The following is an 18,185-nucleotide window of genomic DNA, read 5'->3' on the forward strand; positions in this document are numbered from 1 at the left end:
CACAAAGATAGACAAAAAGGTAGACATAAAAGTAGACATAAAGGTCGACATAAAGGTAGACATAAAGGTAGACACAAAGGTAGACATAAAGGTAGACACAAAGGTAAACATAAAGGTAGACACAAAGATAGACAAAAAGGTAGACATAAAAGTAGACTTAAAGGTCGACATAAAGTAGACATAAAGGTAGACATAAAGGCAGACATAAAGTAGACAAAAAGGTAGACATAAAGGTAGCTATAAAGGTAGACATAAAGGTAGACACAAATATAGACACAACGACAGACAAAAAGGTAGACACAAAGGTAGTCATAAAGGTAGACACAAAGATAGACATAAAGGTCGATATAAACATTTTAGAAATTTAAAAAGTTAAATTTTTTCATAGAAAGCATGAACGAATGAAGTAAAGGTTTTCTTTAAGACGTCAAAGTATCCATCTTATCAGAATATAATCGTGCATACCTTTTAACATCTCTTGATCCATCTTTTTCTAATACACGTTTCACTCTTTCTCGGCATCTGCGTCCTTTCAATTCAACAATGCTGGCATTTGTAGAAAATTCACGACATAATCTTGCAGCCATGCATGTCATTCTAATCCGAAGACTACTTTTGGCAATGCAATCTCATGTTGGATGGAAAGCCAACCAAATGATGTCATTTTTTCCAAAATGTAAACGCACTAAAAGGCAAGACAAAAAGCTTCCGATTTTACAAAAATTTAAAACCACTTGTCGCCGTTAAAGTTTATAAGATTGTAAAGAAATAAAATATCTGCATACAGTTATTTCACACTGTGACGTGTTTGTAGCTTGACATATCTTGGGACTAACAATTTCTTAAATAGTGGGCTTAAACCAAGCAGAAAGGGTCTGCTGCTCCGCGAGGCCAGGATAGCACTATCCAAGAGAAGATGAAAGCTTCTTTGATTGTTTTAAACGTCAGTGAAATAAACTGAAGAAATTTTAGTTTAATTAAGAAAGCAAAGGTTTCATCGTTTTTTGTGATGAAAATACAGCCACCGTTTTGACAACGCTTAAAAATCGCCATCCTACGAACAGTGCTAACCTGCGACCGACCCTAATACTTCATGTACAAATCGATGGTGTGTAAATCGTGTGTATATAGTAAGCGATTAGCCAACAGAGGCCGCGGAACCGGGGGGCATTGGGGGCAAGTGCCCCCCCACTTTTTACAACAGGGGAAAATTTGCCCTTTTTCTGGAATGAAAGTGCCCTTTTTCATGGTGTGTAGAAATGCCCTTGTTTTAGGTAAAATTGGACTGAAGAAGTTTTTCTTAGATACAAGTAGCCCCGAGAGTAGAACAAAGTCTGTCGGCATCATGCGAAATCAGCTATAGCTTAGTTTTTGATCTTAATTACCCAGATGGATCAAAATTCGCGTTTGTCGATGGGGGTTGTCCTCGCAGACGCCCGCCCAGTAACTTAATCAACCAATGAGAAGTCGCAATTTATGATCCACATGAGACTATAAATTCTACGGCAACACATTGCTCCCGTCGTATTGTCTTTCAGGCCATTGGTCCTACAAAACTGTTGACAATTCATAATCATAATAATTGAAAATTTTGCGGTTTAAATCACTTCTAATCAAAATCATCATGCCTAGAGCTGCTAGGCGAAAACGAGAAAAGGAAAAAGAGCTTGTAGAAACAGCTAAAAGGATGCGAAAACTGACGAGTTTTTTTTGTAGTGCTCCAGCAGAGAACGTTGTTGACCAAAACATCGACTCTAGGTCTAGTTTGACACTGCTGTCAGCTACAGAAACTCCATCAACGTATTTATCTCCTCATTCTCATTCCAAACCAAAATTCGGCGATTCTGACTTTACATCGTCTTTAGAGATACTAGTCGCGCCGCCGACCGAGCCAGTTCACACACCTTCTCAAAACCTAACGTATGCGTCTTTGCCAAGTTCCACGACTACCGCCCTATTGGTAGGACCTATGCAAATTGAGTCAACGGAATGTTTGCAAGGACTGGATTGTAAGCATTTGTGCTGTACAGGCCGACAGCCTTACCATCCTACACTAGAAGAAATAAAGCACACGTCTTCCCCTGATTTACCTTGTTGCTCCGATGAGCGCAGCCTCTGGAGAACTTTTTTTTCATGCCAGCGGCTTGTCAAGACACATCTCAGGAGCACAATGACGGCAGCACGCTACAATTATCTTATTGTTATGCATGTAAACAAGGCCAGAACTGACGAACTGGACTTACGTTTAATAGCTAAGGACTTTGTTCTGAAAAACGAACGTAGGGTTAGATTTTTTGGGAAATTTTAATGAGATCGCTTTACTTAATAAAATTGTTCATGTAGTCATCTTAGTTCAATTTGTTAGCACGCACGCCGAGCAGTAGAGAATACGCATAGCATTCTAAGAATGTTTACCAATATTTTGCTGACTTTGAAACTTAATCACGATTCATGAAACAATGCATATCTGTAATATACTAAAACAGTAAGCTGCAAACTCACATGCCCTTTTCGGTCAGTGCCCCCCCACTTTTGAGATACTTCCGCGGCCCCTGTTAGCCAATTACCATTACGGCCGAGAGATTGTCAACCATTTCAACAGCAGAACATAAGTACAAAGTAAACTTTTTTGAGGTCGTGCGTTTATCATCAAATTAAAATCTTCCAATATGTTAGACCATGGGAGTTGGTTGCTTTGTCTGAAATGCCCTTAGGCAACTGAAATCTAATATGTGCTAATGTATAACAGATGACGTGCGATAAAGTTTTGCAGGCTACAGTCAACTTTCTCATGACCGTAGACTGACAAGAATGTTAACAACCATTAGCGATGAACGATGTCGAGCAAATTAATAGCGAACAGATGATATTTTGAAGACTTACTCAAGTCTGGTCAATGTCAGTCAAACGTGTTCGCGATAAAACTTGGATTAAACATAGACAGACGTGCAGTCGGCAAATAATCCTTTTTAATTGAGTAACGAGTCACGCAATATCAATTTGTTGTCACGCAAATTTCAACTGTTTTTTTTTTGTTTCTTTTCTGGTACAGCAGCGTTCAACCCATTCAATGATTGCTCATGATATTTAATTAAAGTCGTGTGGCCGGTACAGCCCCCCTCTCGTACAACACTTAAATCATTACGGCTCTTAAGTCCGCATAATAAGGAAAATGCCACTTTGACCAATTTGAATCAATAGAATAATGATGGGAAGTCGTTATGACATTATAAACATGAAAAATGCAATTGGGAATTTGATGGGGTCATTTGCCATCAGTAAAAATCGCAAAAGAATGCAAAAAGGTTTAAAGAAATAACACGATTTGTTTTTTTTCCTCTATTGCATACTCCTTTCAACATAAAACTGCCTTTCACAATAGTTCTTGAGATAAACCTAATGGCACTATCACTCAGCAAGACTGCACAAATGCCGTAAGGTTTCATTCTAGGGAATTAGACTAAGACGGAATAAACCTGAAACCCATAGATATTTTTACCTCAATTGGCAGCGTGATGAAAAAGCTCTTCCCTCTGCCCATTCTAAATATGACTTAACAAGAAATAACCAATACGTTCCTTGTTAAACTTAAAAGCGGCCGAGCATTCTTTAGCCTGATTTATAATTAACTGAATTATATAAAATCCTTACATGTTTGTGGATGTAGATCGTCCAGGTTAGTAGAGTCCTGAGAAGGAATGCTTTTGTTGATGTTGACTGACATTTCGACAAACTTGGCGATACTCATCTTCAGAGTCAAGTGAGGAGTAAACGTCAGTTGACTCTGAAGATGACTACTGCTAAGAATGTCGAAACGTCAGTTAACATCAACAATAGCAGTCCTCAGAACTCTACTAACCTGGACGATCTACATCAACAAACATATAACGATACTCCCGGGTTCAAACCATTTACTGAATTATATAATGGTACTATAGTAGAGGCACTTAACTGAGTATCATAAAAAATTATGAAAACGCTCGCACATCTCTAACACCCTCTTTACGGGAATGATCGCGGACGTGAATGGATTAATGTTATATATATAGCTTTAAGGCGCTTAGAGAAACATTTCAGCATTCAATATGATGGTTATAGGTATCCAGGAAACTTTATTCTACTTTTGTTTTACCCACTCGATCAGCCTGCAGCCAGTAAAAACTGTCGGCAAACGAAGAGATTTCAAGGCGTAAAAACATCGTGTTGAAAAAGATGAAATATTTGTGTCAAAAGCTCAGTCATACGTATACAAATTACAACCTTTGTCACACTTGAAAAGGTTCACACAATCTTTCATAACCTTTCATGATTTGTTCAACGTTAACCTGGTCTTCTTTTTGAGCACATTTTGAGCACGTTAGCTACAAGCTGATTTTGCAAAAACATGCCATACACATTCCTGGAATTTTTCTTCTGAACCTTTCAGGTCGCATAATAAATGGTACTACATAAAAAAGAAAAAAAAAACAATAAAAAATAGTTCTTGCAACTCAACAGACTTGCTGGGCTACGGGAACATTTGTAACAAAGAATCTTTCACAGAAAAAAAAAATTCTTGAGTGACATGACTACTTCGTCATAACGTATCACCTTTGAAAACTGCTTAAAATCAGTTAAAATAATCGATGACCTCTTATTGTTTGTAATATTTGTCATGTTCTTTTGACGATTTTAAAAGTAAACCATCAAAAACTTAATATATAGCCATTAACAAACATATGGTCGATGAATCTATATATTGCATAATTAAATTGAAGCAATTTTTAGTGATTTACAATTATTTTTTCAGACTATTTCCATACGAATCTTTGGAGCTTCACAGAAACTTCTAACAACCAAAAAGTAAGTATATAGCTTCAATAATCTTACTCTTCTCACATCTCACATGCATTAAACGTCAAAAAGTGAAGAAAAATCAATTCATTTACCTTTTTTTGGCATTAAAATATGCTACTTAATTAGCTACAAGTAGTTTATCATTCATTGTTACGTGCTTGAATCTAGAAAACTCTTATGTCAGCTAATAGCTAATAATAAATCTAGAAACCTCTCAATAAAGTGATTTCAACACATCTCTCAGGGCTATGAGTTGAGTTCCCGTTTTAAGTGATAGTTCGAAGGGTCTTTGGCACGATTGTTCCGGAAGGATTCAGCTTCATAAACTGGCGTTGGGGAAAACTCTGCGCGTATTTTAAATCATCCACTTAATTTCAACGTAAAGTATGTGTGAAAGTTTGTCTAAGTAGCCACTTGTTTGTGGTAAAGTTCAATAAAACGAGGAGCATTGCTATTGCCATTTTTTGTGCCGAGAGCTAGGCTAGGCAACGATTAACATCACCACAACAACGTGTAACAACAGGCAAAACTACTTTCAGGGCTTTTCACCGAAGGCGACAAGGAACATTAGTTTTATGACTTCGTGTAAAATGCAGCATATTTTCTTTAATTTACTCTTTACGAGTCCATGCAGTGTCCAAAAATATAAATTACATGGTTAATCCGTTTGACTGATAAGACATGCAGTCCCGGTAGAAATTTCTAGTAAATTGTATGTGTTGTTTGTCAGTTAATGAATTGACGATCAAAGATTGTAACATAGACAAAACATATATAGACCATCAAGAAAAATATACCATTATTCTAATCAACATCGTTTGCCTCATACAAAAGTTTGCATTTTATGAGGGTACGACAAAAAATCAACAATCTTATTAATCAACATTAATGTATTATGTCACCTGCCATCATGGCGGTTGCGACTTTACTCTCAACCAGGTAATTTTCAAGGGCCAGTGTATTCTACCATATGATAATTTTGAGAATGTGATATTCCTCGCTAAATTTAATTGATTTGACTAAGTGGTATATAAATGTCTGTGTCGTGTATGACGTCACCATACAAAGCGTTTGGTATCAATGAAGCTATGTCAGTATAATCCGAAGCTTAAACATACAGTAACTGCTGTACACATGCACGTAGGTGTCTTACCACACTTGTAGAAATTTATTATTCAATTAACTAAACTATTTATGTGGCCAATAAATTCTCTGACAATTCTCCAACAGGAAAAAAAGCAATCTACCAAACATACTTTACTGCAGCATTGCTGATTTGCAAGCCAGATCTTTGCATCGCCTTACAGTCTCATATACAGACCTTCATGTACCTCTATAGATTGGGTTTAACTACAACTGAATCAAGATGACATAGAACTATAGCAAGTATTGAATTTGTTTTAGAAAGAAAATATTAAATTTCCGGAATTTTTTGGTACAAGCAAATGAATGTTCCAGCGAACAAATCATGATCTGAACATAACTCAACGTCAAGTTCTTTTACCGATGGAGCGATTCAAATCCTTCGTCTAAACTTGCCTTTATAGCTATAGATTATTGTTTCTGGCATGTGTCAATTAAGCTAAAAACACTTGTATATAACAGTATATTGTACATTGTATGATTTTACACCCGTTTACCTGTCTTTTATTGCATGGTGTTTTATTCACAAAAAATATTGCCATGAATATTTCCAGCTATAGGACAATTTAGGTGAATGGATAGTTTGAACGTTATGTTATAGTCATGGGTGTGAACAAATAATAGGTTGTACGAAAATAATTGGGATCATGCCTATCGAAATGAAGTCTTTAGATTACGATATTTTAGATTTTCGTATAAAGACATGCAACTTAACAAACAATAAGGTTTGATGGCAACTGCGCAACTATCTGATAAAAGGCTTGAGAAAGCTTCAAGTATGACGTCAAGTGAGTTCAAAAGTAACAGCAGTATTTCAGTTCGCTGTACCAACACAGGCTATATATGACACAAGCTCTTAAACTATAGTTGATCTCGTTTACTTTTCATATAGTAAAGTAAACGAGATCAACTTTGCCAAAACATATTTGTTGAAATAAATTCGCGAACAAAAAAAAGTGATCAGTTGTTATAGCATCACCTGTATGCAAGCATGGCTTTCAATCTGATTTCCAACACGTTAATTACTTAATGAATTGAGCCACTCGTAAGGAATTGCCACACGTAAAAATTAACTCGAAATTCAAAATGTTCTTTTGAATAGTATTCATTACCATCTTAACACTTCGTGCATGTAATAAAAAAAAATGCGTTCATTATAAAATTAAATATGACGCCTGAAATTTATTTATGTGTTTGAAGGCGGCTTTCTAGATACGATGGCATACTATATTGATAGCCCCAACTTTCTTCTACAGAATTACAGTGTTAACTAATAATGGAATATACTTTTTGAAACAGAGACACACCTTAATCTATTCTGAAGCAACTGAACGAGTACAGGTGCAATTTCTCCTCACCATTAAGTGCGCTCTTCCCACATTCGATCTATAAATAAAATGATAAAAACATAAAATAACGTAAATGAATTAACAACGCCGTTAATTTGGGAAAATATTTACACACAAACAGCATGCTTGTAGCTTTGCAATTCTATTTATGCATGTATATTGCAGTCAAACATGAGAGCAAAGAAAGAGAAGCAGTCAAAATTATCCGACAAGAAGACAATGGATCATTAAACAATAAAGATCATTAAAGATCCTGGGCGAATATGTAGATCGACACGTCGTTTAAGAACAGCTGGGAACGTATTGTAGCATACAAGCATCTTTCACTGTCATCAACAGCATAGTTTCGTTTATCACAATATACAATCTAATATGTATATGAAAAAATTTGAGACCATTACAAGCGAGCACCTGTAAAAATGGCATTTAAAAACACGAAAAATATAATTACTGCCATCTTTACATGCAATCACACCTGCATAATTTATATTGAAGAATATATGTGGGAATAATTCTTTCCAAAAAGTACATACATTTTCACCTCAAAAACCAATTCAGATTAAAAATGAAACCGATTCAGATAATTCGAGAAGCGAAAACAACAGATAAAAGCTAGCTGATCATCTCAAGTTATAGAGTAATTCAAAATTATATTTTTCCTTCTCAATTCGAGACATCGTGTAACCTAACCAAATGCATAATATTTCGACGTTCTCTGAATGAGAGAGAATAGCTCGTCATATGAAATACATACAATACATCTTAAAGAAAACATGCCATCTTGCACGTTTGAATATTTTTGCATATCTATCTATCTGAGTGTACGTACAGAAATCAAAATATATCTCGTTACATACAGCGAATGAACCGATTGAAATTACTGACTGATAGTCTTAAAATTAACAAAAGAGAGTGCAATAATAGATGAACTCGACAATTCAAATAGTATATAAAAATTCAAAAGCTTGGCGAAATATTACATAGCTAAAACACTGTCCCAAAAAAACGGTTTCAAGAAAATTGCAAAGTCCCCGTTAATACTACAATATATTACTGAAAAGTGCATGATTCCATTCAGGTATGGGTGGAAGTTAAAGAAAAACATGATATTCTTACTTCTTTGTATGCCATCGACTAAATTTGCCCAGTATAAATACATATATATATATATATATATATATATATATATATATATATAGTAACATTGAAAGAGAAATAATTTCCTATACCTAGGATATAGCGATGGTGTAGTATATGCGCGTCGTTACAAGAAGAACGCATGATAAATTGTTAGATTAAAGTCAGACACTACCATTAAAAATAAACTCGCACTATAGACATATTCATATAATTGGAAACATCAGTAAGCTTTACTACTTTCGTTACTTTTAGCTAGTTGATTGGACTTGGGCTGGGATTTTAAACAGTAACTAGCACGGTGTGGTTTACGCTATTAATTTTTCTGTTTCTTTGCGTGAAATATTCAACCAACAGTCACTAGTGATATTGATGGTTTTCCTGCAAAGTTCCTCCCTATGATTATGAGATATTGCAATGCGATTCTCCCACGCGGGTCACCCAGCAACGTTGTGCAATAGCTTCGGGGGGAATAACGACTCGTAAAAACTTAGACATTCATTCTTTATATTAGCGCGGCATATTACCTAAAGCAAAATCGTGTGATGTTTTTAGATCAAAGACACTTTGTATACTAGTGTATAGTAGAATTCACATAACTACGTCATATTTATATTATTTTTATAGACGACGTGCAAACCGAATGGTTTAGCAGGAAGACTACGTGGACTTTAATACCTCACGACCTTTATGTCGTTGAAACAAGAGTCGAATCTCATTTGAAACTTCGCTTATGAACATAGTCATGAACAAAAATATAGCCATTATAGTAAAAGATCAAATTGAGTACTTTTGATTTGCTACGAGTCTCCATAAGTTTGTTTTAAAACTTGGTTATGTATAAATCAATGTAATTTCACATGTAGCTACATATGACTCGTGGAGTGCAATTTATGGGACGTTAACATGCTTGTGGGCATTTTGTCATGCAAATGTACATATATGTGTATAATTTTTGTATATCATATGTATTTCTCTGTTTATACTTGAGCAAATGTATTTTGCAAAAGACTTAGCGCTCATTCATTCACATTTCTCTTTTCTAAGAACAAGACTTGGCTACAATTTGTAATTCAGGTCTTGAGATAATTTCGTTTTTACAGACAAACACAAATGTCTAAAAATGATAAAATTTAGTTCAATCAAACATAGAAAGAAGAAATGTATATCGCCACGTCTTGTAGATATTTCAAATCCTTTCAAACAAAACATCGCTTTTGTGAGTATATGCATGCTGGCGAGTCAGTCGAAACCGATATTCAATTTAGATTCTTCATCGATGATAAGATAACAAAAAGCTAAAAAGGTTACGAACGTCAGAAAATTCTTTAGGCTTTGTACATTACGACTATTGCGGACACTGCTATAAGTCCCGTCAAACCTCGATAAGACGTCTATCTCTACAAGAAATATGAAAATTCGGCGTCGGACGAGCAACCCAAAATCTGTTAGCCCTACTATTTCATTAACGAGGTAGTATACGTGTAATCTTATTCTTATTTGAATGCAGTTTTGCCTGACAGAAGCAAACATCTAGCTGAGTTTTACGAATTAAAGAAAATACAGCACAGGAAGAAATATAAAACGAAACCGTAATGAAAATGTTGCAACATTTGCGTCAATATTTTTCATTCGATTTAACTAAACGAATATCACTTCAGTGGCATGGTCTTTTGCTTTTGACTGTATATGAAGGCGTGTCGAAATTCAAGTCTGCTGATTATTTAAATAAAATTACTAAAAATCTTCAGATTAAGTATAAATATATATATGCATATATATTTCTTTTCTTTTCTGGTAATAAATTATTACGTCGCGTGCAACAAACTATAAAACATTCACTTTTTGGAATATATGTAGACACGCGCGTTAAATAAAACTATATGGAACTGAAATCTATATTTTCAAAACACAAGCTTAGTAGTTTCTTAATGGTCTAAACAGATCCGGGTTGAGAATGCACCTCTCAAATAGCATTGCCTACAACGCCTCCCATTGGCATCTTGAATAATCCTATTTACAAATTTTGAAATCGAATTCTTTCTATTTACAATTGAGTATCCACCCATTCAAATTTGAAGCGTACAAATTCAGTCTTATTAATTCTCGTATTTACTTTCTTGTGCTGGAAAATGCACTTCAAACAACAAGTATACTGTTCTTTCTCTGTCCATGATGATCGAACTAATCCATGTAAAACTAAGCTTGTGTCCTACTATTATGCATTTTAGCAGGAACAAAAGCTGATTCAACCAGCTTTTCTATATCATTTGAAGAATGAGCTGGTGTGACCGGCAAGGCAGATATACTTTTAACACTGCATGACAGTCTAATATACTGTCTTACCATCTTGCACCAAGACCACTCGAGGCATTTTGTGAGGGTGGATAGCTATAGCCATATGGAAAATTCATGTTCATATTCATAGAGTTCATGTTGCCCATGTTGGGGACATTGAATGGATAACCCGAAGAATCTGGTCTTGCCGCTAGGCACGATTCTCCATCACGAACTAGAACAGGAACTGCGACACGGCGCGGTTCGTTGAAACCCAGCCACGGATCCAAAGCTCGATTTTTGCTCTCTAATGACTGTTTCTTGCATTTATACCGCTTATTTTGAAACCAAATTTTCACCTGGTTTGGCGTGAGTTTCAAGACCTGCGCTAAATGCTCGCGTTCCGGAGCAGATAGATATTTCTGTGTCTTAAAACGCCGTTCCAGTTCGTATACTTGTCCTTGAGAAAATAAAACTCTTGGCTTTCGTCGTATTCTTTTTGGCTTATTAGCAACATCGTTTGGCGAGAGTTGAGCCGTACTAACATTGCTTACTTGAGACGGTTTGCTCGGCGAATCTTGGCTTGTATCTGAACCTGGGGTTACTAAACACAAAAAGCAAAAAACTCGTGTTATACGAAAAGATGTACGTAATTCAAACTATAAAACATATTTAATATAGTTTGCACCAAAGAGCTCTTTTTTCTTTCCACATTAACCGTTCACATATTACATACTAACATATTTATGTTAAACGCAGACTACAAACATGCATCATATACTCAAGACATAGCTAGGTATAATGAAATACTTTGACAATTACTCTGACTATAAGGAATCTAGGAAGCTGTTTAATAGTGATACACATATTATAAATTAGTACAAAGACAGCAAAAGTAATTTATCATTTTATATGGATTCATTCGTTTAAGTGCTTTATTGGACAGCCCTATTTGCAAGCGCATCTAAACACCAAGTTATATAAGAATAAAAAGAGAAGCGTTGCAAGTATTTCGTAGTTTAGCATATAGCTATGGAAGTAACACTTTCCAACCATATTTATAATGTGAGTAGGGTCCGTGCTCTCAAACTGCGTTTACAAAGAATAAAACATGGACGTCATTTGCTTGTTCTTTTGAGAGCGATACAATTCAAACAAAGCCGAGGAACCGGTGCTTGATATTACATAAAACTGCATCGCAAATACAATGACAATAAGCACATGTGTATGTTAGTAAGTATTCAATTTAAAACCAAAGAGAAGTGCCCAAAAAACTTGATGTTTATAAGATTGATAATCTTTTCTATCAGTTGAGCTACGTTAATAGACATGAAACAGTTTAACAAGGCGAATCAGAAGAGATTTCATTTCCAAACGAAACGTGTGTTTCGTCCTATGTATAGTTTAGGCAAGCCGTTAAAAATTGAAGCAATTTGCCTTCCTAATAGGCAGATTATCGTCGCGTTAGATGTACAATTTGCGAAAAAAAATTATCTGGCAATTCAATTTTCCAAATAAACCAATCCATATAATCCAGGACGAAATATTAAGTACATAAAATACAAAGAATACAAGACACTGTTGTTTTTCTGTTTAACAGAAGATTGTTTTAAAATATTATCCAATGTTTTCAAATATTTAGCAAGCTACGCAGCGACCTGAAAATTTATCCGCTCTCGAGTTACGATTTTTCATTTCAAAACATTTCGAAATATCTGGGTTTGCGCGGAGTACACCGTTTCCATCAAGGAAAATATTATAATTCTTATACTTCTTTTATTCGTCATGAAGACATTTCTTTGTGTCATTATCGCATGGCTAAGTAACAAAATGAGCATAAACAAATTCCTATATATGCAACACGAAGTGGTTCCTTCAATCTATACTAAACATTTCATCAAACTATCATAAAACAAGCAAATTCTATATGGCTGTAGTTTCATTACGAAAAATCAAACGTGTAAACCGAACGGTGAGGACCTACTAGAACATCATGTTTGAAATGTGATGTGTCAGTGTTGATTTTGTGGTAGATAAAAGAATTTGAGATCCGCAACGACTGTTTACAAAGCTAAATAGTCGTCCAAGTCTGGTCACAATCGAATTTCGGAAAAAAAATCAAGAGGCGGTAATTTAGTCCTCGAGTCTACACGCTTTTCGAGAGCTTAAGAGGTAGCGACTTTAGTACAAATTATCCTCTAGTCTTTGCAAGATGCCAGCAGGGAGTTGGATTAGGCCTTTATCTGTGGTTAAAGAGTGTGAGTTGAACACGGCGGAAATAACGAAAATAACTCGCATGAGATTTTAGCAGTCACGAAACACACTTCAATTTGAAAGCGAAACATCTTAAGCCAACGAGGTTGGCTAAGTGTTGACTATTGTACCAAAGAGGCACAGCTCCTTTTACACGCAAATGAATCTTAGCTTAATTCTTAAAAACCCTCAACAGAATGCTCTCCAATCTCGGTGTGAATTGCCCTCCCCCATTTTGAACTTAATGGGTTCCCTCAAGCGATAGCTGATATACACACAGACACATTTATACACACGTACAATTAAGCGGCGCTTGCAAATGGCACAAAACAAGTGATCTATGGAAAAGTGTATGAGATGTGTATACCTGATCCTTGATCTCTGTCGGGGTCCAAAACTTTTCCTGTTGCCTCACTATCGTGACTTGCGTTTAAGAAGGACGCCTGAGATGCGTCGACACCGTACATACCGAAATTAGGCTCGGGTATAGAATGCGAGTGAACGCCACTTGTGACCGTGTCTTCGCTCTTTGGGAACGTGTGTATGGAAGTTGGTATACAACCATTAACGTGGCTTGGATAGCTTGCTGGCATGTATTCTATTCCAAGTAGATTCTTTACAGAGAATGGCGTAATAGGCATATTTGGGTTGAACATTGTGATTATTTACGTTAGTGAACTTCGTTTGCTCCTCCTCTTACAAACTGTTGAACGCTATGGACAAGCGCGCGTTATGAAATAGCATACGACACCGGGGCTACGGCCAGACTAAACGAGCGCTCGAGTTTACATTAACTTCCTACCTCGACACCAGGGGAGCGACAATCAATGACAATTAGACGGATCCTTTGTAGGAGTTTGACATGTGAGCGGCGATGCTGATTGGCTGACGCAATAATGTGCTGACACTTTGACAGTTGCAACAAATTATCGAATTGGACTGTGCCTGTAACGGTCACCAATTTTCTGTGTTCACTTTAGCATTGGAACCATGATGCTAAGTAGGTACTTTTATTCCCATTACGGTCATGGCTAAAGGACTTCTAATTGTTTTAAAATGACTATATCAACACTTTTCAGAAAATAAATACAGGTAGAGGCCCTGCTTTCTTGTGAATGCATAATATGAATATAAACATACAGTTATACATACATTTATATATAAATGTATATATATATATATATAATCGAAGACTGACCCAGATGGTAAGAGAAGCTTATTAGGTAACAATAAAGGAGCGGGGAGCAACATGCTAAGCTGGATTATAAAGCATCTGTTTGAAACGGTTTCGCCAAGCCGTGAAGATCGAGCTAGAATACACACAATATAGCTATTTGAAATTTAAATTTTTCTTTCCGAAAAGTCGTGGCCAATATCATAGCTCACGAAGTGTCAAAACACAGCCCACATACAGTTCCTTCGTTATGGCACAAAACAAAAGCGAAATGTACAAACCATCGTTGTTTCGAGCATAAAGACATGCATGTGATGGAAGAGGAAACACGGATCGCATCCATGACGTTCAGACATCGTTTGAGCTCAAAGACTTTTTGTCCAACACCTATATGAATCACAAATTAAGATGTCATTTATATTTTTAACCTGACGATAGTACAATATAAGTTTGGGAGGAAAGCATGTCATTGTAAACCTATCACTTATGGGTCAAAATACGACTGATGGAAATTTTTTTTTTTGGTAACGCAAACCATTACAAAATGCTTTTGTACACAAATGCATGCGAAACTCTCAAATCATACACCAAGTTATTCACATGTTGCTCGTGTTATGTGTTCAGTTTGCCAAAACGAAATTACTTAAAACCATCCGGCTTGTAAATACTATCGACGTATACGAACCACCTGTTCAATATTTCTCATGTCTTATGGGAGAAAACTGGTCGTTTACTATCGCTTTGTTTTACAGTGATGTTTCACTTCGGCAATTATTTTGCCATTATAGCACCTTTATGACATTGACAACGACTTACTGAAGATAAAACCTCGCATGATAAATAAAGGTGTCACCTTGCGCATATAAATTTTAGCTAGAATTCACGCTACGCACACGTTTATAGCTGAACGCAAAAAAATTCCACGTTTTTTAATGAATGCTTCACTTCAAAGCATTTGTTCGCAGACACTGAAATGCAGAGCAACAATATGCTGCTATATACACAATGTCATACGATTCGTTAGTTTGCAAACGAGGTCTCGACTTTTAACTTAGGGTTACATGTTTTCTGCAGCTCAGTCACAACGTCGCCATCTTGAATAATAATCTGACATGCATTCAACACAAGACAGATAAATGCGATTAAAACGAGAGTGGTAAAATTCAACAGGAATTAAGTGTTGATATAAGAAATGACATCACAACAAATCGAGCTTATTGCGACTTTTGATGTTTTTATTAACATGCAGTTTCCACTAAATGTGGGTATTCAACTATTCATTATTTTGCCCAGTGCCCGGGTGCCAAGACACAGGGTAGAGGCCGCTTTGTCCCAAAAATTCAAGTGTATGTTCACGATATTCAAATATGAAAAGCCCTTTATATCGGCCAGCATGGACAGGTGCATGTTACTGCCAAGCGAATAAAGCATTTGAAGTGTTTTGTTGCCAAAATGTTTTAGTTATTGTGTTCCGTATTTTCTAGTCGAAAAATACAACCTGCGTGCTGAACGTCTTGGGTCATAACACTCGTACTTCTAAGTGTGCAGCGTGCGCAAAGCACAACCAAGTTTGTACTCTGAGGAATTTTTGCAACAAGAGTCTTATAGATTAAATTAAGAGCAATGAAACCAAGAGGGTTTATCTCGGAAAAAATTGGTTCTCATTGTTTACCGTACTTAGAAGCAAGCTGCTCATACACTTTCAATTATTAGGCCTGGCCGTTTGGTGCTTGAAAGACACGCCGACACAAAGCGAGACGACGAGAAGTGCTGCCTGCTTAGTTAACACAAAATCTCATTATTTCCACCCTCATTCAGTTAATGGGCACCGCTCTTGTACTTTGAAATACTTAGACTGACCGAGTACCGCACACCAGCACACATGCTTTGAGACAGCGTTCGCCAATTAAGTGACAAGAGAAAAATAACTTCCTACATACGTGTCTCAACTCAATAAATACAGAAGTAAATTTTAAAATAGTTAGAACCGAATTATTCATGCGTCTACTTTACACCCATTTTTATGATGAAAGTAAAATATTTGATCAGTTGCATACGATCAGTAGCCTACTGTTTACAGAAGAATACATCATATGCGCACAAGTTTACTTAAATTTGTTTGTTATCTTAATAGTTCCACGTCTCTTTGTGTATTTTGTGAGCTCCGCAAGCCTGGCCGCGTATTGTCGGTATGGCCCAAATCGTGTCTGCAGTGTGTCTTTCGCGACACATTTCGCACAAATCGATTTGCACGTGTTCCCTGCGTCCTGTTGAGATAACGCAGGCCCGGGAGAAAATTATTCAGGTATTTTATAAAGGTAAAGAAAATACAGAGGCAGAAAACAAACATTACATATAGCAGTGTGTATTCAATTTTTAACTTTAGCGTAGTTTCGACGCATATTTTGCTACAGATGTCCCGTTTAAAGAGCAACATATCCCAATAAAGTGAATATCTGTCGTATTTCCATCATATATAACGACATTTGGAAATACTTTAAAAAAACAACAAAATCTTTAATAGTTATTTTATACAAGGTAAATGAACAGTTGTTTGCTTCACAGCTTCACTGATGTTATGATTACTTCGCATTTCTCCTTGAGGAAGTTGTTTTGTCTATTTGTAGCATAATTCTAACAATTTGTGGATAATTCTAACAAATGATCAACATACTTGTTAAATTGCTCTGTAAAAAAGTGATTTTTGATGTACTCTAATTACTGCCTTTAATAACACAAATAAAAAGAACGTTGATTAAATTTGCTGTTGTTTGCCTATTCGAAGTTGTTGAAATATGAATTTGGTCATAAAAAAGCGTGCTTTTGCAAACGTCTTGTTTAGGACCTCCCTCAAAGGAAATTTTTCTTGTTTTCATATTAGATTTATTCTCATAGGTGGTCGCTGTTTATATGTATGTATAGTTATTATACATATGGTATTCCTTACTTGAATTTTTACCATATCATATTGCTATATAGCATGTTATTCGACGTCGTAGAAGCACGTATAATTAACTATATCAAACTTCTGAATCAAATTTCCAGCATATATATTTATGTTATTTTTGGTTAATCGCTGTCTCAGTGCATCAATCCATTTGTCGATATTCATAAAATATATATGCGGAGAGGCGGACTTGCACTCAACAAACATACTGTGTGCTGATATACAACGCTTCTTATCAAACCCTTGCAATATGTTAGAGCCACGCGTCAAACAGTTCTCGCAAATGAAGGGAAGTCTTAAGTATTTTAAGTGTCTTTAAATAAGCAGTGAATAACTTAAACTGCGTTGCATTGTGTTGTTCCATTCAAAGAAGCCCAAGCATTTCAAGCAGTTTTTGAAAAAGCTATTACAAAATCCTCTTATCTTTTGCATGCTACTGGAATCCTTGAGATGGGCAGGACCATTAAAATATATTTATCTTTTCTTGATAAACCGAGATAATGATGCGATAGGGGAGGTATACTTACACAAACGGAATGTTGAAATGCACAGATGCAGCGAATATGAATCGCTCATGAATAAAAAATCGCGGCGCTTCGCATTTTAGATGTGAACGATAAAGTTTCATCCAAGGCATCTGGGAGGCTTAAACAAAAAGGGGTAAATATAACCGTTGTATTTACTACCTTTCAAGCAGGAAGAAGCAATAGCTTGCCGTATATTTAACACTGACTCTTCTGCTGTTTTGTGTATGATTTGCGCATGCATATTATATACGCCTGCCAACCAAATTGTTCGTTGTTTGTCCAAGTAATGGGGGGCGGAGTTTGGCTCTCATAACATCCCATTATCTCATATTCCTTATCTATCGACACATACAAAACCACTTGCGTGAGATTCGGACAGTTTTCGAATATGCCGTTGCAATATACTTAAAACAAGAATTCGAATACCTACAAAACTGAATTATACAGCATTTCCTGCATTATCATCGCTAGATAGAGTTTTGCGCAGCGCAGCAATTCCTGAAGCAAGCATTTCTGTGAATAACTGCGCGATTTCTCTGGTC

General features: G+C 36.1%; 1 protein-coding gene and 2 long non-coding RNA genes across 4 annotated transcripts; all 3 read right to left on the minus strand.

Moving 5' to 3' along the window:
* Positions 1-594: 594 nt before the first annotated feature.
* LOC124443611 lies at positions 595-18,167 on the minus strand. Of its 2 annotated transcripts, XR_006947687.1 has the most exons (5): positions 18,074-18,167; positions 14,451-14,556; positions 7,287-7,365; positions 4,261-4,444; positions 595-685 (listed from the first exon to the last, which is right to left on the minus strand). It is a non-coding gene; the product is annotated as an uncharacterized LOC124443611 (long non-coding RNA). The 2 variants fall into 2 exon arrangements; XR_006947686.1 differs by lacking the exon at positions 18,074-18,167 and having other exon boundaries at positions 14,451-14,761.
* LOC124443614 lies at positions 1,590-2,124 on the minus strand. Its single transcript, XR_006947690.1, has 2 exons — positions 2,091-2,124; positions 1,590-1,967 (listed from the first exon to the last, which is right to left on the minus strand). It is a non-coding gene; the product is annotated as an uncharacterized LOC124443614 (long non-coding RNA).
* LOC124443609 (homeobox protein XENK-2-like) lies at positions 10,212-14,104 on the minus strand. The gene is made up of 2 exons (XM_046994092.1): positions 13,363-14,104; positions 10,212-11,346 (listed from the first exon to the last, which is right to left on the minus strand). Exons 1-2 carry the CDS (start codon positions 13,649-13,651, stop codon positions 10,808-10,810), a joined length of 828 nt encoding a protein of 275 aa, XP_046850048.1. The 5' UTR covers positions 13,652-14,104; the 3' UTR covers positions 10,212-10,807.
* Positions 18,168-18,185: the final 18 nt, after the last annotated feature.

The sequence above is a fragment of the Xenia sp. Carnegie-2017 genome, unplaced genomic scaffold (assembly GCF_021976095.1).
Source record: "Xenia sp. Carnegie-2017 unplaced genomic scaffold, XeniaSp_v1 HiC_scaffold_21, whole genome shotgun sequence".
In the NCBI taxonomy this organism is placed as follows: domain Eukaryota; kingdom Metazoa; phylum Cnidaria; class Anthozoa; order Malacalcyonacea; family Xeniidae; genus Xenia; species Xenia sp. Carnegie-2017.